This window comes from Cydia pomonella, chromosome 14 (genome assembly GCF_033807575.1).
Source record: "Cydia pomonella isolate Wapato2018A chromosome 14, ilCydPomo1, whole genome shotgun sequence".
NCBI classification, from domain to species: domain Eukaryota; kingdom Metazoa; phylum Arthropoda; class Insecta; order Lepidoptera; family Tortricidae; genus Cydia; species Cydia pomonella.
The window spans coordinates 13,187,745-13,208,931 of NC_084716.1; the positions used below are offsets into that span (position 1 = coordinate 13,187,745).

The 21,187-nt window shown below is 36.5% G+C and overlaps 1 protein-coding gene across 3 annotated transcripts in view; it reads right to left on the reverse strand.

Annotated features, from left to right (window-relative positions):
* Positions 1-794: 794 nt before the first annotated feature.
* The window catches only part of LOC133524982 (uncharacterized), a 48,105-nt gene continuing 27,712 nt past the window's right edge, over positions 795-21,187 (reverse strand). Inside the window, exons 7-15 of one of the 3 annotated variants that reach the window (XM_061861158.1) lie at positions 20,593-20,704; positions 19,598-19,942; positions 14,723-14,833; positions 12,738-12,919; positions 11,936-12,055; positions 6,575-6,628; positions 5,507-5,597; positions 4,025-4,106; positions 795-3,180 (exon numbers count right to left, since the gene is read on the reverse strand). In XM_061861158.1, the coding sequence (XP_061717142.1) occupies positions 3,129-3,180; positions 4,025-4,106; positions 5,507-5,597; positions 6,575-6,628; positions 11,936-12,055; positions 12,738-12,919; positions 14,723-14,833; positions 19,598-19,942; positions 20,593-20,704 (1,149 nt within the window). In that variant the 3' untranslated portion in view covers positions 795-3,128. Of the gene's footprint in view, positions 3,181-4,024; positions 4,107-5,506; positions 5,598-6,574; positions 6,629-11,935; positions 12,056-12,737; positions 12,923-14,722; positions 14,834-19,597; positions 19,943-20,592; positions 20,705-21,187 lie in introns of all 3 variants that reach the window. The other 2 variants (XM_061861157.1, XM_061861159.1) reach the window with 2 other exon arrangements.

A 21,187-nucleotide genomic window follows, 5' to 3' on the forward strand; every position in this document is an offset into this window, starting at 1 on the left:
ACCGCCGGCGCGTACACACCGCGCACCACCGCCCGCTCCGCGCGAGCAAACCGAGAAGGCTATACGCGTGCGATGCATTTGCCCTGGCTAGGCCCCCAGGATGAGAACAATCGGTACTTAGGTACATAATGAAAGGATATAGTCACGTGACTTTTCGTAGCATCTATCATCCCGTATTTTCTTTCTATTCGTTTAGCGTTTATCAAAGCACGATTGTCACGTTGGCTAGGATGATGGGTGCATCCTATGCCCTGTGACGAAGCCTTAAAATATACAGGTTGTAACAAAAATAGTTTGGATCCATTTAAGGGCATATTCGGTATCGTGTTCTGATTAGGAAAAAGTAAAAAAAAAATGGACGCGAGAAATTTTGGGTTTAGTATTGGCAGGAGAAAACTAGAGCGTTCGGGCTTTCTCAGCTCCGTTCAGCTCGTCATTGCTCCGAGAAATTATATGGGTTGGCACAACTTGTGAATTTTGACAACCCTAAATAGCCGAAAGGTATAGTTTCATAGTACATTAGAAAGGGACAACATGATTCGGCCCTGAATCGCTGTCAAACTTCGGCTTTGTAAGAAATTTTCCTTTCTGTACGGTAGTACTATTATTTATTCTGTGGTATTGGGGCGAGATGGACGATTTTTTTGGCTCAAAATATTTTTCTTCTGCTTTTTCCTAATCAGAACACGATACCTAATATGCCCATAAATCTTGTATGTATAAAAATGCCATCGCTACACACTAATGGGTCATAGCTAGCTAACCAAAAAAGGTTGATTATTAAAAATGCAGCATAAATACATACTGTTTTATTAGAAAATGAAAACAAAATTCCTTACACTACCTAAATAAGGCACGACGTGTCGAAACCAACAGCAAGCAAAGCGCAACCGATGCGCGGCGAACAGCAATACATTAGATTTATAGCGATTCAAATATGTCCATATAAAACAAAGTCCTGTACATAAACAATCCTGGATTATCTACATAATATATAATGTTTAGGCTACAAGTTACAACTTCGTAATAACTTTAAACACTTTTGGCCCACATTATATATCACAACAATCAAAGATAGGAAAGTATAACGAGAGTATGGTCAGAAATATTTGGAATAAGATTATGGAAAAAAAAGATTATGAATATTTTCTGGACGGTGTTGCCAGTTTTTTACGTGCAAAACTGTAATTTGCATGCAACAGAAACATGCAAGCCAAAAAATAACCGCCGCCATTTAAATTGAGTGCCAGCTCAAAATATAATTATTTTTATTTTAGTTTGAGAATGGCAGGAGCAATCGATGTCATAAATATCTGTAGTGTCTATTTAGACAGTTTAGACACCCATTTAGGTAGGCATAATATTAGAATAAATAGTCTTAGGATACATAGGAAGCTTTGTTATATGGCAAAGTTATTAGTAAAATATTTAAGTAATAATATGGATATGTGAAATATCTTCAGTGTAAGAATGATTTAAATTCATAAATAGTACATACTTTTATATGAAACTTTACATAATGTACAAGAAACTTTTAAAAATATTTTACAATGTGCGCGTGTATAACGGTTTTGTTTTTAAAATGTATTGCATAACTAAACATGTTCAAAAATGTTATACTAAAATTCGTGTTACGAATTTTGTGCGATATATAATATTTTTATTTGATGTTACAATTATTTTTACAAAGTTAGCATCAGTATAAAACATTATTACAAAATTTTACATCTAAAGCAAAACACGTTTAAACAAACATGTCTAAAATGTTCACAATCTCTCAACAAAATGCAATACCTTACTCACAAATAAATTACTAACGCAGTATTATACTATATACTAAATTTGTAAATAATATAAGAATTATAATAACTTAATTTGTATGTCTTTGTACCAAACATTTATGGATAGAATATTGAAATTTTGAGCTCTACCGTCTGAGAGAACGAGTAAAGAGAGCAACGTTAAGGGCTTGGAAATGCAAAGCTTTTCATTAGAAGAAAAGATGTTTCCTAATCCCGAATTAAAGGCATTACAAAAATTTTAATGAAAAAACTTCCAAATGCCGTTTGATAATTGAATATAAAATTTAACTACTTAATGAGATGTATTAGTCCGTCCACAGTTAATACACGATAGGCAAAATTATTTATAAAATATGTTATTAAAAATATAATTTTATTGTCGCAGCGTAGCAAATCTATTACACAAAAACGGTTATCCGTTACCTACATTATCTTGCATCAACAAGATAAAATACTGCACAAACTTTAGTTATAAAAATGTTTTATTTCCTATGGACATGATTATGAAGTAAATCACAGAGAGTGTGAAACTAAGCCTTAGAACACCGACTTGCGGTCTATTACGAATTGTGAGTCCAATTCCATAATATTCACATTTAAAAAATATTAAAAAGTTATGTAACTTTAATAGCACTTCATTTGGGGACCTTCAAGTGTTTCATACGAAACAAGTAGTTTTTGAATTGTTTAAACCTCAAATAGAAAGAAAAGACTAGCATTATCTTTTGCTAAAACAGTTACGCATTGTCAAAATAAGACGGATGCATTTAGTAGGGTCTGACCGGAGCCGGATTTTTTGCCGAAACTGAAGATTGGATTTTGCTCTCATTTCGGCAGAAACCGAATCATTTTCCGAAAAATTATTTTTATGCGGTATCTTGCTGAAACGTCGGCCGCAGTTTCGGCGCGGCTGAATTTTGCAGTTTCTTATAGAATCTTAACCTTCGGCCGAAACCTGCCGAAACCAAAACTTCGGTCGGACACTAGTTTTTAGTAAAGTAACTGACAGTTATATTTTACTACGGTGGTGGCAAACAACCGCATGACCGTGATCTCGAGATAATCGCATATAGACTTTATCCTTTTGGTAATAATGATGGTTGATTACGATTGATTATATTAATAGAAAGTTAGCAAGGCGGTTGACGCCCGAAGCCCTAAAGCCTTTTATTCGTGTAAATTTTAAAATTTGTTAAAAAACGTACAAAAAAATATAAAATAAGAGTTCTCATCGCTACTTAGTTCTCAAAGACACCGAGTTTCCAATCAGTCGTGTTTACTAGTTTAGTCTAGACTCTAGGGTTCCTAGGTTTCTAACGGGAGTCGTCAGTAGTGGTCGAGGTCCGCTGTTGGCGCTACGGAGTATGTTGAAGGAGGTCTGGAACAGAATGCATAATAAATATAATAATGAAGGATACATTTAGCTATTTTAAGGTTATGCGTAATAAAGGATTGGAAACTGTAATTTGATCAGTTTGTTCTCTGATAAGGGCTTTTGAAATCCTATTTATCTATAAAGTGATACTTGAAAACGTCTCTGAAAAGTTGGTGTAAGCTTATTAACACTGTCAGTGCTAAGCGCCCCATTTCCAATACAATATGAACACACCTATAAAGTCAATGTAAATACTTGTTTCCTTTTTTTGTGGAATGTACAGTCAACCAATTTGAATCCTAGGCCACTATAGAACCTTGTCGCTTTAACTACTCTATACATGACATGCATCACTCAATAAGCAATGTCGTAGAAGTCATTATGACATGGTTCTATAGTGGCCTAGGAATCAAATTGGTTGACCGTACCATATTACGATCTATAAATTGTATATACAGATGTCAATCACCTTGAGGACATGCGTTAGCGCATGACTTACCTCCAACCACATAACCCATGGTTGTGTTAAGCCGTCTCGAGCCGGCTCATCATCATTGACATCTGTATATACAATTTATACACCTATAACGTGTACTTGGCAGTGAATGTGTTATCAAAGGTGACATTCCTATTCATTCGTAGAGCAAGATACCATTCATAATCATTCATTTATAATGACGCTGTACGCAAAGTACGGCATCTGTCTGAACCTCATGCCTCGGCCACAGAACGCAGACTATTTATAGACTATGAAATAATAAAATTAGGAAAATAATATCCTGAAGGATAGAAGACATGGTTTCTCAGTTTGTAACTCCCAACGTCCCAGGCTGTAAGTTATAGTTACCGGAGCGCGCGGCGCGGCGCGGGCAGGCGCGAGGGCCGCGGCAGCGCCGACGACGCGGGCCGCGCCTCCGGGACCGGCGCAGCTACACGTAATAAATATGCAAATAAATAATAAAAATAGTTATTTGTTTTACCAGGAGGCAAAATTGCTGTTTAACCGCTCGTGCTAATATTGATACCCGACCAAGCAAAATATGACAAATTTAACCACGAGCGTAGCGAGTGTTTCGTGAAGTGGAATCTTGAGCGTTGCGAGGGTTTCAATGCACGGGTAAACAAACTTTGCCTCCGAGTGAAAAACAATTTTTTTCACCACACCAACGCGAAGAAAACCAAAAATATCAAACAAATCAAATCAAAATTAACGTAATAAAAAAACATTCAAAATCATCATTTAAATGTCAATTCTACCAGCTAACATAAGGAAACCATTCAAAATATGCATTGATTACTTTGCCCCACAAGTGGATAAAATGCAACTTTCTCATTAGTTTTTATACAAATTAGTTAAAAAAAAAAAACATTTATTCATGAAACATTATACAACTTACGCTAAACTGTATAATAGTTTGTTGGCAGAAATAGCCTGGCTCCTTTTCTTCACATATTTTCTTTTATGTTATCTCATATCTATTATAATAAATACTAATAAATAGACAAGAATTAATTCTCAGTTGGCTACACAAGTCAGTACTCGAAGACACGACCTTAATAATTTCAAATAGAAAATACTTCTTAGTGTGATCTTGTAGTCTCAAATTATTATGTAAATTACAACAGCAAACTTTTTCGAATAATATTTACTCGTACTTGTAATCAGTATTTGAACCCACGACCTGGAAGGCAATCAGCAGTTTGGATGCCGCGCGCCTTATGGCGTTATCACACTAGGTCTTCCACCGGTGGCAGAATGGCCGAATGTCGGTCGGTTGCCAGGCAACTGACATTTGTTTGCATATGAACAAATCAGTGTGGTTTTACTCGAATAAAAAAAAAAAAACATTAATAGTTATTTACGATACAAGTGCCGAAAATAGGAAATTCGCGAGTGGTGATAAATTAAAACACGACCGAAGGGAGTGTTTTAAATAGACAGGAGTTGTGAATTACCTATTCGCACGTGTATCTTACAACGTTTTACAGTACATATGGCTCTTTGAAGTTTCGACATATGCACAGAGAGTGCTCATTCCCGCACGCGTGCGGGAAAGTAGCACCATATGTACTGTAAATCTTTTTACAGTACATATGGGGCTACTTTATAGCACTAGTGCGAGAAGTAGCATATTACGTTACTGTGTCGAACATTTAAAGGGCCATATGTACTGTAAAACGTTGTACGATACATGTGCGAATAGGTAATTCGCAACTCGTGTCGATTTAAAACACTCCCTTCGGTCGTGTTTTAATTTATCGCCACTCGTTTCGAATTTCCTATTTTTCGCACTTGTATCGTAATGTACTATTATAGTAAAATACATACCGGAAACTGGTTTCTGTACGGGTACAGTGGCCGGCCTAACCACCCGAAGTTGCGACGCTCCCGCTATCGAGTACGGCCGCGTTGGAGGTGGCTGTTCAAAGGAAACACAACTTTATCACTATGCCAGTTAAGTGTATTATTCAACTTCATTGTTTAGAAGATATTCGACAATTATTTCCAGACCACCACCGGTTCCAACCAATATACCACATAAAATTATTAATTAGTGGCTTTTCAAATCCACACACTACTGATGATTTTCACTGTGTAACTGTGTGTTACAGTTCTTAAAACACAGCCCCATTCCACTGACGGGCAAACAGACAGACGGACAAGTGAACAGCAGAGGCATTACCGGTATAACTAAAAATCAAAATATCACGTAACATTCCAAATATTTCTTTGATATTCTAGAATGATATTTAGGTAAGGACAATGAATTTTCAAATTAGGTACCTAAGGGAAATGCAAAAATATAAATAAACAACCGAGATACCAAAATTGAATACCGGTTAATATGTATGAAAAATATACCGGTATTAGATCCCTGCCTTCAAGTGAGGAACGACAAAAAATATTGTATTGCGATAATAATGAACGTGATTTTGATCATGAAAGGGATTTACAAATACACCAAAAAGCTGCAAGACACTATTTGTATAAAACCTTATTGTTTTTGGAAGCACAGCCCAAGGCAAAGATATCGATGTAGCTCAAGACTAAAGAGCCAGAAATACTTGTCATTTATCTTTGTCGCACATTTCCAATGAAGAACTACTTAAAGAAAAAATAAATGTCAATATTGTTACTGTTCTAATGATTCTATACTTGTACATTAACATTCTAATTACATATTTTCAGTATTTGATCGTCTATCTTTGCCCTTGACTACACTAAAACAAATCATAACATTGAATTACGCTTAATTATGAGTAACACTAAGGGCCCGATATACCAATCGCACTTGACGGTCTGATCAACATAACAGTAAACTATGAAACTTTCCATACAATAAAATTGACGATTTGGTGCAACCGACCCTGTGTTAACAGTGTGGACAATACTCACCGGCATATGATGGTTTCGCATCGCGACCGGCAGGCCGATGCCGCTCGCGCGCAGCTGACGTCACAAACACAATGTTACGCCACAGGTTAGGGGGCGACACAATGACATGAAGTTAGACACATTAACATTTAATTCCAAAGCCAATATAGTCTGGCAAACATGTTTTGTCAGTAACAGTAGAATAAAAAAAAAGATACTCATCTCTCTTTTTGGGGTATAATAGTATTAAGTTATTACGGTTTATTACCCGCGTATTAAAAAAAAATTAGGCCCTCGCGTGACATGTTTCGGAGAGCCTGTCGCACTTTTTAAACACTAACAGTGCATGAGTAGCAGTCACGATAGCTGCGCGCCGCGTACTGTCGCTCGCCGCGCAGCCCGCTGGACGCACGACAAGATAGCTGGTTTTTGGTGGTCTTGCATTGTCGTTGTAAGCGCGCACGGTGGGAGTAGGTTACCCCACATTTCAAACGAGAAACAGTACAAACTCACAATGTCCACTACACTGTCACAACACTTGCTTGAATCTGCCTAAGGATTACAGGCTTCCATGCTGGCGGCACAGCCCAGCCGCTATCTCGGTTGAAATTAAGGCGCCGCCGAGTCTCGATCACGTCACGTATATTAGGTAGTACGTATTACGTAACATTTATCGTGACCAATAACCTCGCCTTGTCGAATAGAAAATAGTGCGAGTCGAGGGCGTGCTTTGCCACTGCGGAGTTTCTGCAGTCCATCTTCTTCAATACGCGGCGCGTAGCTCTCGTGAACGTTAGCGTACTGTTAGTGCTTGAAAATGCAGACCTAGGCTCTCCGAAATATGTCACGCGAATGACTAAAAAGTACGTAACAATAAAAACATGAAAAATACATGCTCTTATGTTTTTTCTACCTATGCACCACTGACAAAAAACTCTTGCCAAACTATATAAAATGTAGTCTGGTAAACCAATATTGTCAGTAACATAAAGGAGATAGGTTAAAAAAATGTAGATGCACAAAGTCTCCCGTACATTATTTGAAATTCGCGACTCACTGAAAAATTGGTTTGCCAGATTATATAAATGCATTATGTAGGGTATTTGAATACGTGTGAATATTGTAATTTGCGTCAATGATAAAAATTTGAAAATGAGTAAACATTTAGAAATTAGGCATAAGGGTTAGCTGGTTATATACTGATTATTTAGATTCTTAACCAGTTTTAAATCAAAAATTAAAAGTAACTGCCTATTAGCAATGAATAGCAATATTACTTTGCTGTTGCAGGAGATTGATTATTATATTAGCTGAATAAAACGCAAAATATGGTCCACTACTCAATTATTGGTACCATCGTCGCCCACACTCTTAATTGTCCATCGGTGGACCTTATTACAAAAGGTATAGAGGTATAGTAATATATGAAAAGGGGCCAGATGACCGAACGAGATGTACTTATGTATCTTTCAGTAAGAGTAGCAGAGAAAGTGCTATTATTGTTTGTCCCTGACACAGTCAATTTTATTTATTCCCCGCCGTAAATTTTACTATGGTTTATGGTGGGTAACAAATAACCCGACCAAAATATGTGGGTTATTTTTGGTATGTTGTCTGGAATGTTAAAACGTGTTTTTAAATTGTCGCATTGCATATGTCTCTCACGTTCGCAAGTACAGATGTAGTGAATAATCCTTTCCCATCGTATTGTCACGGAAACCCACGAACGTGTCTTGCTATTTCACTCAGTCTCGGTACAAAAAGTACTGAGGTTGATTGAAATAACATGACAAATACGAACGATTTCGAGAAAATACGACGGGAAAGGATTTTTCACTACATCTGTATAGGATCCTACCATCTATGACAAAAGGTATAAGGTCCACATATGGACAGTTAAGAGTGCTGCTGTTTGTACAGTGAGCTGCAGAGAATAGAAATTTGTATGCAGGGTGGTACCCTTTTTCTGCAGCCTTTACGAACAAGTACTAATAATTATTCAACTTCAACTCAACTTTTGCTGGAGTGACTATTGCTGCCTTAACTCTTTGACCGTCATTGTGAACCTTGTGGCAATGTACGAACGCTGATATTCGGCTGCTACAGTAACCGCGCACAGTTGACGTCTTTGGCCGTCAAAGGGTTAAAAAAAGGTGGAAAAGTGATACCTTGTGGCACCGTGAAAGGAATACCGGTATTCGGTTCCCAAGTAAGGAAATAGATGACACAAAAATATTTAGATGAATTCGATGAAGTGTAACGATAGCTTTAGATTAAAATATGTACATGTTTGAAATTGTTATCAAAAATGCCAAATCTGTTCACCTCCAGGGCCCAGGAAATGTTGATTAAATGGACTGATACAAAGATTGTACATTATACAGCGTGTATTTTTGATACGACCGCATAACCAAAGGGTGGTCAGTTTAGGCTTTAATGAACAGTCTTTCATAGGTTTTATACAAAACAGACGATTTTTATTTTTCAATATAAAATATTTCAGAGATGTTTGTTTTAATTCAAAACGTCGCATTTAATGATGCGACGCACTGTGGGCTGAAATTCGGCTTCATTGACATAGAAACCGAAGTTGTTATTTTTAGGTTTTTTTATTGAAATAGGTTTTGCCCAGCATTGTTATGGTAACCTATGATTATAAACGATTTGGAATGAAAAATGTCGGATTACGATTTTTTTTTAAAAAGTGTATGGAGCAGGAACAAGAAATCATTATTACTCCAGAACCGCTAAACAAACCGTAATATCCTCGCAGGTGGTTATACTACGAATTATTTGTGATTTTTTGGCATACTACATATATACGTCACGGGTGCGGTTTTTTTTTTAAATCATTAATTGTTTCTACGGAAAAAGCATAAAAACCAAAGTCAACAATTTAAGATTTTTTTGATTGATATTGGTTTTGCTTAGAGTGTTTATGCTAAGTTATATGTTTCAGACGATTTTAGATGAAAATAGTAGTTATGATTTTTTTTCAAAAAAAAATGTATTGAACCGGAGCAAAATATCTCAAAAATCGCACCAAATACGCTACGGTGACGGATATTACACAAATCATACATTTAAAAAAAATCCGCACCCGTGACGGATATATGTAGGGTAGACCGGGGACAATTGAAACAATTTGCCTTTAACCGCCTGTGATCGTTATATTTTGATGAGTAGAAAGATCTACGCTCAAAATATTTCAAGGTTAGTTATCTGGTTCCTAAATAAAATGTATTTGGATGGTCTATAATCCATAGTTTTTTGACAATAATGTAATAAAGAGAATGGGGCAGTATGGTTCAATTGACCTCACATGAGTGTCAATTGAAACACTATGTGAGGTCAATTGAAACACTCAAATATCTTCGGCACAATGAAAGTACTTATATCTGTTTTAATTTTTTTCATCACTACCTCGGCATACAATGAGCTCATCAAAAGTCCGCAAGCATAACATAAAAATTTCTCAATTTATGAGCATCTGAACATCTCGACTAAAAAACTTGAGAAAAAAAAAAGAAAATACGACTTTTAGTTGTCTTTGTCGCTGCTACCTTTTAAATTTACCTTAACCAAAGTAGTTTCAATGCAATTATAAGATATAACGATATAGAATCGCAGAAAACAAGCATAATTATGTTTCATACAAAAGTGCTTGTTTCAACTATAACAATGTTTCAATCATAACCATTCCCACACACTCTGTGACAACGAGTGTTGCAGACATCGGGATGTAAAATGAAATAATAGACGCAATAAAATAATCAGTATAAATTGTTTTATTACGTAAACAAAAACATGGCGATATGCCTATCAAAAAAAAATCCTTAACTCTCTCTGATATAAATTTTAGCAGTGGCCGACCTGTTTAATCAGCCGGTTGGCAGCAGTCGGTTGTTGCTAAAATGTATTATTATTATATAGGTATCAAACATAATATCTAATCAACATATTATTATAAAACATTCTGTAACAAGTTTTGTGTCTCTCCACTCTCTCCGTAACATGCTTCCGTTTTCGGGGCATCTAAAAAAAACAGTTAAATAAATGTATTGTACAGAAATAGGATGTAGTAGTATAGTATTATATTTTTAATTAGCATTATTTGCAATATTTTAGTTTAATTTAGATCGCGGTGCTTGTTGGATAAAAAAAAATTACGTAAGGTTTGTCACCGACTTTAAAAGGTGATTCAAATGTAATCTGTATCTACATGAACCCGTTCATTTATTTTTGATTTTATCGAAGTTTCATTCTTTTTTTTAGTAAAAAAATGTAATCTTTTGCTTTTATCATCAGCTTATCGTCACAATCACAAAATTTTTTTTTTCACTAAATTGTATACCTACAAACATACGGGTCAAACAGAGATCCTTCTTTTTTTAAACCTGTTAATAATCATTTGGTCTATACACAAAAAAATCTCCAGAATATGACAAAAACTTTTCTGAAAACCGCATCAAAATCGGTTAAGATGAACGCGAGATAATCGTGGACCTGGAACTGAGAACCTCCTTTTTTATGAAGTCGGTTAAAAACAAATGTTTACATTATCTCGAATAAAAATACTGCAGATTAAAAAAAAAAACTTCGTGTATCTTCGTATATCTTCAAATAAATGTCAACATTAATAGAATAAACATGTGCATCGAATACAGAACCTTATATTTCGAAGTCGGTTACTTTTGGGGACGATTAAAACACGAGGACGATTGAAACGTTTCAATCGTCCACAAGCAAGTTGTTTCTATCGTCCCCACACCACGTTTTTCACTTCAAGGTCAAATATTATGTATAAAAAAGACTCGAACGCTGATCAACGACCATTAAAAACATTCGTTTATTCCTAACTATAACACCAAAATAATTTGATTAGTCAAAATACAAGAGTAAAAGAAGTTATAAGAAAATATACGAGAGCACAAATACTTACTTTTTACCGCGAAAAACTGGTTTGGCTCGTGGACACTCCCGTCTCGCACCGGCGCTCGAGCGCTACTGGCCAAGGATTCAAACATGGCCGACCGCGTGTTCCGAGTGTTACGTCAGACGCGTAGGTATTATAGTTTTCGAGAAATTTGACTTGTTTCAATCATGACGTGTTTCTATTGTCCCCGGTCTACCCTAGTATGCCAAAAAATCACAAATAATTCGTAGTATAACCATCTGCGAGGATTCGCGTATGTGCTCCTATGATGTAGGAAATAAATTGCCGCTAGAAAAAAAAATCGAAGAATAATTATGCTCTGGTCATTAAGACTACATTAAAAAAATCGTTTTATAGCACTAAAACCCACGTCTTCTTTAAGTTTGCGGTAATATCAAACATACACAGTGTATATTATACATTCTGCTTGGTAGGTATATACGTACATCTTTAGGCGCCACCAGCTGGCTCTGCGGCCGTTCCCTGCGCAGCGTCTCGGTGCCCTGGCGGACCAGCGCCGGTTGGTTCGGTACGACGGGTCTCGCTGCGGATTTCGCTTCGCCGTCCTACAATTTTGAAGAACATAATTGATTGAATAAACTTTTTAATGTCACTCGTTGGCATGGTTACGTTTAGTTGTCCAGGGGAAAAACAACTTTTAAAATTCTCAATTTAAATTTACCAAACATGTTTTTGTGGTAATTTTAAGTGATTTCAATAATGGGCCATCTACAGCATGTTAACAGAACGTGATACCGCTTTATTTGTTTTTTTTTCTTATGATACAGGAGGCAAACGAGCAGACGGATCACCTGATGGTAAGCGATTACCGCCACCTATGGACACCTGCAACACCAGAGGGGTTGTAAGTGCGTTGCCGGCCTTTAAGATGGGAGTACGCTCTTTTCCTGAAGGTCGTATCAGTCTTTCTTCGTAGTTGATCTTTATTTATTTATTTCATCTTTATTGCACATAAGAAAACACACTGTACTATAAGCGAACTTAATACCGTAAGGCATTCTCTACCAGTTAACCTTATCATATAATGTTACGATTTTTATACCTTTTAGCTACTATTATTGATGTGGCTCGGTACTTATTTTTTCATATTTTGATATAAATACATCTGAGTGGAACATTATTTTTCTACACTAAAGAATTTATGATTTTTGATATTTTTGATTTTGACACTGCTGTAATTTTATTGTTTCTAATTCAGGATATTATTAAAAGAAATGTTAACGTTACCACATCGAGCGTGTAGGAGTCCCTGCGTATGGGCGCGGGGTGTGGATGATGTGCGTGGTGTGCGTGGTGTGCGGGGTGCGCGGGGAGCGCGGGGTGCGTGGGGCTGAGCGCGGGGTTGGAGGCGTACACGCCGCGCCGCACCATGTTGGAGCGCGGCAGCGCGCGCGCCGCCACCGACGTGCCTGCTGCCGAGCACATACAAACCTCCTACACTAACTTCCATTGCAGGTATGAAGGTCCGACTAGTGTTGGTTAAGACTCGACTCAATTTTTCAGACTCTTATAATTAAGACAAAACTCGAGCTCTTTCCGACTTATTAGAGACTCAAGTTTTTTGTAGAGACTCGAGTCCTTTTCGGAGAACTTTATTTTTTTTACAGATAACGTCTTTATGTAAAATTCATGGATATATATATATATATATATATATATATATATATATATATATATATATATAACATAAATCATACAATAACGCCTAGTTCCCTTACTGTTGTTTAGGTAAAACCTATAAAATTGTTGACTGAGTCTTTATTCGGAGACTCGACTTCTTTTGAGTTGCGCTTAAAAAAGACTCAATAAGGGACTCGACTCGAGATTTAAAAGACTCAGAAGTTTTTTAAGCTCTGAGTCTCGTAATAACAAGTCGAGTTCTTCAATTTAGACTCAAAAAACACGAGTTCCTTATCTTTATGTAAAATTCATGGATATATATATATATATATATATATATATATATATATATATATATATATATATATATATATATATATATATATATATATAACATAAATCATACAATAACGCCTAGTTCCCTTACTGTTGTTTAGGTAAAACCTATAAAATTGTTGACTGAGTCTTTATTCGGAGACTCGACTTCTTTTGAGTTGCGCTTAAAAAAGACTCAATCAGGGACTCGACTCGAGATTTAAAAGACTCAGAAGTTTTTTAAGCTCTGAGTCTCGTAATAACAAGTCGAGTTCTTCAATTTAGACTCAAAAAACACGAGTTCCTACCAACACTAGGTCCGACCACACCGCTGCTTAAAAAACGGCGACGTTGCGTGAGAGTCTGAAGGGCGGGTGTACCTAAATAAAAATAAATGAAAAGCATACCATATTTTTGTACCTAATTTGTACTATTTACTACCTCCGTTAAAAAAAATTGTACCTCACGGTACATAAAGTTATCATCAAAAAACAGTACACCCGCCATCCTGACTGACTGTATTTTCACGGAAACGCAAGAACGTGTTATGCTATTTCAGTCAGTCCCAGTACAAAAAATACTGATGTTGACTGAAGTAGCAGGACAAATACGAACGATTCCGAGAAAATACGATGGAAAAGGATTGTTCACTACATTATGTACCTCGATATACCTACTTCTTATTTATATCTCTCTTAAAAAAAAGGGCATTATTCTAGTTGACAAGTTATTTAAGTAAAAAACACTTTATTGTACGTGAAAAATAAATATGACATCAGATGGAAAATAATTGGGTAGTACAAAGGCGAACTTATCCCTAAGATGGATCTCTTCCAGTTAAGCCATACCTAAAATAATAATTAAAAACTATATCTAAAGTAATTATATATGATTACATACTATATACTATATATAAATAAATATCTTTATATACATATATGAATAAATATAAATATATATTATGACCGCACACATCTTCCTACTTATCAGTAGGTTCTTCATCTGAGAGCCATAGTTATTTATACCTCATATAAGCTCAAAATGAACTAGATGTTTGTGTCGACATTAAGCACCCTTACAAAACTAAGATTAACCCTTTGAACGCCACCCCTATCATAATAGTACCATCGAAAACCCGTATAAGGATGCGTGAAGATTAATATTAAACTGTAGCAGAAAGTAAATAATTAAATCATATTTGTGATTTTTTAAACGAAATCAAGATATATAGTTACATACACGCTCAACAAAAACGTCTAAACAATATTAAATTTTACCTGGTATCCTGCTGAGTTCTTTATGTGAGCTGTACTGCCTCAGTTTAGAGGTTGGAAGACCAGTTTTTCTTGAAACCGCTACTGGAGGTGCCATAGCACTTACGCACGAATCTGTATAAGTAGTGAGAAAACTGAGCAAGCCAAACTAAATCTTATGGCAATAACGCTAAGACCGGAATTCAACACATCAATAGCTATTGAACTACGTCAAAACAATTCACAAAATAAATTATCATTAAGGTGGTTCGACTAGGTTACCCAAAGCTTAAACCTCACTAGATGGCGCCACAATTGCAAATTTTGAGTTTTAATTTTTTTGTGGAGTAGTCTTGGTATTTCTGTACTGTAAATTATGTTTAGCGCACTCTTTAAATAAATATTGAACTATTACAACAAACATTGAACACTTCATTGTACAAAAACTACCCCTTAATGTCGACAGAATGTTTCTTGACTCTATTTCTAAGTATCACTCACACATTCAAACAGTCTTACTGGGATCCTTGTAGTAGACAATTTGGCACAGCGTGAGTAAGCTTCAATAGCGTTACGGTATGTACGTGGAAATACATGCAAGAGGTTGTGGGTTCGAGACTCATTATTTTTTTTTTGTTATCAGTATTATCAAGTACCTATTATTAATAAATTATTTTATGAGAAATATGAGCGTTTTCCATAAAAATATTAAAAATCTGATTCTCACACATCATGATATTTTTGGGTTCTTCCAACTCAGAATCACTAGCATAATCAATCCTCGTGCTAAAAAGACCCGAAAATTTGTATTGAAATTTTAGTTTTACATTGAAATTTCTTTCACACTAAAATGTGACGTAATGGTATGGATATTTTAGGATATCTTTTTTTAATGCTAGGGTGGAGAAGATTCTAAGTAGAATGAACCTAAGAAAGTCCAAATTTGTAAGTCAGATTTTCCGGTATTTTTAAAAAAAAAAAAAACGTTGTTTTGTTCTAAAATTAAAGCAATCCCTTACCTTTAAAAAAGTAGGTACTATTTTACAGTAGAATTAAAACATTTTTTTACGATATTTATGTACGAAATATCATTTGATATTTACCAGTCGCTTTTCGGTGAAGGAAAACATCGTGAGGAAACCGGACTAATCCCAACAAGGCCTGGTTTATCCTCTGGGTTGGAAGGTCTGATGGCAGTCGCTTTCGTAAAAACTAGTGCCTAAGCCAAATCTTGGGATTAGTTGTCAAGCGGACCCCAGGCTCCCATGAGCCGTGGCAAAATGCCGGGACAACGCGAGGAAGAAGAAGACAGTGAGTTACAAAATTGCATGGCCTTCTATTTATAACCATTATAAAAAGAAATGAGATATTTACCATGTTTGTTTATATTATTGATTTCCCGATATTTTGACACAACTAGAAGTTTCACACAATGCCTAGAGATAGAAAATTATTTATTTATTTTATTTATAGTCAATTTCATTCAACGGAACACATCATATCCAATTTATGTGTTTATGTATTGCATTGTTTTCTACCTAGTTGGTTATTAAATTCTGTTCCTGCAATAATCTTTATCTACATAAAATATACCAACGAAAGTTTAATAAAGTATATATTAAAATGAAGTACACAAAATCAGGAATTACATATGACAATATCATTCAAAATCGCCTCCTCTGGCTTTGACACAGGCCCTCAAACGACGAGGCCAGTCATCAATAGCGGCACGCACGATTGTCATGTCTAATTTCGTCACTGTCTTAACTATGGCCCGCTTGAGGGAGTTAAGATTTGTGTGGGGTTTAGCACAGGCTTTCTCCTCAATAACCTGCTATATGGCATTATCCAGGGGGTTAAGGTCCGGGCTGGAGGACGGCCAGTCTTCGTGGGCAATAAAGTCAATTTTGTTCCTTCGAAACCAGGCTTGAGTTGTTTTTGCCTTATGTGCAGGAGCTGAGTCCTGTTCAAAGAAACATGGCTGGTTTTGAAATAGGGTGTGGCTTAAGGGCTTCACTATTGGTTCGAGAACGGTTTCCAGTTTCCGATTTTCACACCTTTTTCACAGAAATGAATCTGTGTTAGCCCTGAGTATGACATACCCAAAATCATGTTTGGCGGGTGCTCACATTTGTGCAACGCAATAGGGTTGTTTCCATCTACAAATCTTAGGGCATAATGGTATCCCAAAAAATTCTTTTGGATTATAAAAACATGTTAAACTACTTTTAGGGGACCTTTAATGACCATATTTTTGTAAATATTGAATTTAAAATATCTTTTGGCACACGTCACGTGACCAAACTCGAAACGTCATTGAAGATTCTGATGACGTCACAACTCTCGGATTGACACTGTTGACAGTTAGGCGATTAACAACAAATGACAAATATCAGTTGACAGTTCGTATCTTCTACGTGTGTATGTAGTTATGTGTCAAACCATAAACTGTGACGTCACACAATTTTCAAAGAGCGTTTTGGGCGCGAAAGCATCTGTCAAAATATATTTTGTTAATTTAACATATTTAAAGCCGTTTTTAGTATAAAAGCTGAATTTTAAGGCAACTTTTAGTTAATATAGAAAGTAATACAAGCGTTTAAAAAAATTGGAATACGATTCTCTTTTAGGCCCCAATTCATTATAGATACGACGAGATAAGCGTTATGTGTGGTATATAATTATAGCTCACAAATCTACCACATTATGTCATTTTTTATTTTTTCGGTAGCATTTGTTTTAACGGAAATAAAGAGGTTGCAAATCGAGTAACAGAACTTCAGAACAGATATCATTTGATATTTACCAGTCGCTTTTCGGTGAAGGAAAACATCGTGAGGAAACTGGACTAATCCCAACAAGGCTTAGTTTTACCCTCTGGGTTGGAAGGTCAGATGGCAGTGGCTTTCGTAAAAACTAGTGCCTACGCCAAATCTTGGGATTAGTTGTCAAAGCGGACCCCAAGCTCCATTGAGCCGTGGCAATATGCTGGGACAACGCTAGGAAGAAAGAAAGAAATCGATTAACAGAACTTAGTATAATACCAACTAGGTATAATAGTTATGATGTAAATGTCCATATCATGTTGGAGTCATATATTATGTATTAGCCAACTAATTATTCAAGATCAATACACTTAGCTCCCTTAGGTATTCGCCTAAGTACAATCTCGGGCAAAATTGAGTTTTATAAAAGTGAACTAGTTTCTAGGTCATATTTTCTACGAATTGGTCATTTTTGTAGACTCCAATTACATTACACTTTTCCTGGTTTTTCGCGGACCAGAATATCGATGATTTTTGTAACTTGATTTAGACGTTGCTATCATTTTCAATCCAAAAACACATAAAATCACAATTCAGAACATGCGGCAGCGTTGTTTTCTATCAAGTACCTCAAGCACCAGGGCGGCTACCGGGAAAATCGAAATTCGTCAATTTCGGGCATTTTTCTCTGTCACTCTAATTACGTCTTAGTGAGAGTAAAAGAGAAAGATCCCCGCAATTTGCAAATTTAGGTTTTCGCGGTAGGCCCCCAGGTCCTGTCAAGTTTCAGCAGTGTCGCCAGGTGAGCGGAAGAGAATTATCGTACTTGAGTGTCAATATTATTGTACCGTTGAAAAAAATATCGTACGCCAATCAAAAAGGCAGCCCCTAAAAATGTCTAGCAAAATAAGCTTAAATTTCCAATTAATAATAAAAAAAGACAATTTTCGTCTAAATTGCGCAAAAAATCTGTTTATGTTTGTGTATTTTTGGGATAGACTCAAACGGTATACAGGAAATTGTGACATTTTAAACTTTAAACTTACACCAAGGAGCCGAACACCCAAAAGATACTAATTTTAGCCTATTTCTGAGAGAAAGTGTCATATTTTGCTTCAAATTACTAGACTTTTAAGGTGGCATCATCCAAGGGCTGAAATTGTAGTACTTTAGTGTACGATAATGCTCTTTGGAACATTACGTCATACCGGGGCCCAAATTATCTTACATGTACGACAATTTTATTATCGTACGCCTGGTCACACTGAGTGTCAGTGTCGACAGAGTCAGCTAAAAACGCGTCAAACATCGCAACGTCGCGCCGATGGCCGTGCGAGGCATGGAGTGGCAACGCCGCAATGTATTTGTACACGACATTTGTCACACACACATGAGTAAAATTTATAAAAATATAACGTTGATTATTGCATGATTTCTGTATGAAACAAAGTTTTTCTATTAATTTAGCGCAAATGAATATTCGAAAGTAGATAGATGCGCAACTATTTATGTAATAATATTGTGTTATTAATTAATAAATAGCGATTGTTTTTTGTATGAAAATCGAACCACCTTAAATACACGGACACCACTAAAATATACACTAGTTCTGACAGATTCTTGACTCTGGCTGACTATAATATAAATATAAGTCCGAAAAGAAACAATTCTAAACACTTTGAAAACACTAAAGTATTAATATTTTTATATTTCGCAAATTATAACGTGGTACTCAATTAGTGCCAGCCCGTTAGAGTTCCTTGCGTATTTTTTCCTGTTACTACTGCCACTCAAATGACATTGGCCCCCAAATGAGTTTTTTTAGTATTAATCATTTCAACACAAAAAATCTTAGAAAAAAATACTGGTAGTAAGCAGGGATCGGAACCTGTTTTATGCAAAAACTTCGAAATAACCATATATTTCGGTTTATTTGATTATCAGTTGGGCTTTCAGATAAAGACTTTGTATTATTAGATTGCCTACTTAGAAATGAAGTAATTAATAAAGAACCACACAAAAAATACCGGTTTCCGGTCCCTGGTAGTAAGTGTCATATGTTATAATTTATTTTATAAATTTAGAAATAAGAAAAAAGTCAGAAAACAGCGTATCTACATTTTTTCAAACTTACCCATACTTTGTGCTTTCACTGGAACGCTGGGCCCAAACATTTTCTTATTGGGGCTAACTTTCCCCGCCAAGATATCCCTTTTAGCCGAACTCTTTTTAACCATAGTAGCAGTATTTATCACCGTTGCATGCATATCATATGTCTTATCCATTGACGAATTCGCGCTCGCCTTGTTCATGTTGTATGATTTGTCATAAGTTCTTTCCATTGGGGAGTTCCCAGTGACTTTGGTCACGGTGTAGGACTTGTCGTCGACCATGTCGTAGATGGGGGAGATGGTTGTGTGGATGTTTAGGAGGTCCTTCGGTTTACGGAAACCTATGAGGGGTGTTGATGATATGGAACCTGGCAAGAGATATTTGTTCAAATAAATGTGATGAGATACAAAGTACAAAGTTAATCATAGCCATAATAGTTGCTACAGAGGCTGGGAAGTAAGGGGTTGCCGGCCGGGTACATATAGAATGTTATGAGGCTGGTATAGTTGTTAGATTTGTAGCTGGCCCTCAACGGCTTATCTTTTGTCCATTGTTAACTAAAACGGCGCGTGCCACTACCTGCAAAAAGAAGGGCCCGGTCACTTTAACCGGTTATTTAATTACAACTCCTATGGTAATTGAAATAAGATTCAAAATGAACAAATGGAAAAATAATTTGCGAGTTCTTGTGTGGTCCCTATACGGTTACTGAGTGCCGGCGAGTCGAACGCTACCGAACCAAAGGCGCGTTATCGGAGAGCACACCTACACTGGTTTTTTGAGCGTTAGACTAGCGCGCGTACAGGTGCCAATTAGAATTATACGACCCTTTTTTTGCCGGTAGTGGCACGCGCCGTTTTAGTTAACAATGGACAAAAGATAGCCGTTGAGGGCCAGCTACAAATCTAACAACTATACCCTGGGCTGGAGATATGTACCTATAGTGCTTTTCTCAAACATGCAATGAAAAAAAAATGATAACGGGGACGATGGTTTGAAAATAGCGTGTGTACGTACTCGGATCGTGCTGCGTGTCGGGCACGCTGTCGGGCGGGCTGGACGAGCTGAAGGTGCCGGTGTCCGTGCTCTCGCTGGAGCACACCATGGCGCGCTGCTGCGAGCCCCAATCCTGTGTAAATATTACGTAAATATAGTACATATATTAAGTAAATAAGATATATATTTGGTAGCCGTCATCGTCTTTTGGCCGCCAACACATTTTTTATAACACGCAGTAGAAATGCTTGAGGTTTCATTTTAGTAGGACCATTACTTGTCAGCAATGTCCGACTATAGCAGTCAAAATGTGAATAGCGAAAGAGACACGCGCCGGACGATATGTTATACCCATATGCATAACGTCCGTGTTTTTTTTTTACTTGGAATGCCACTGTGTGTATTTTGTTTGTCCTTATGTACTCCTTAATACCATAGAATAAATAATAGTACTACCGTACAGAAGGAAACTTCCTGCAAAACTGAAATATTACAGCGATTCAGGGAGGAATCATGTTGTCCCTTTCTAATGTATGGTACTATCCCTTTCCGCTATTTGTGGTTGTCCAAATTCAAGTGATTATCTTATCTGTGGTTGTGCACGCAAAGGAACATC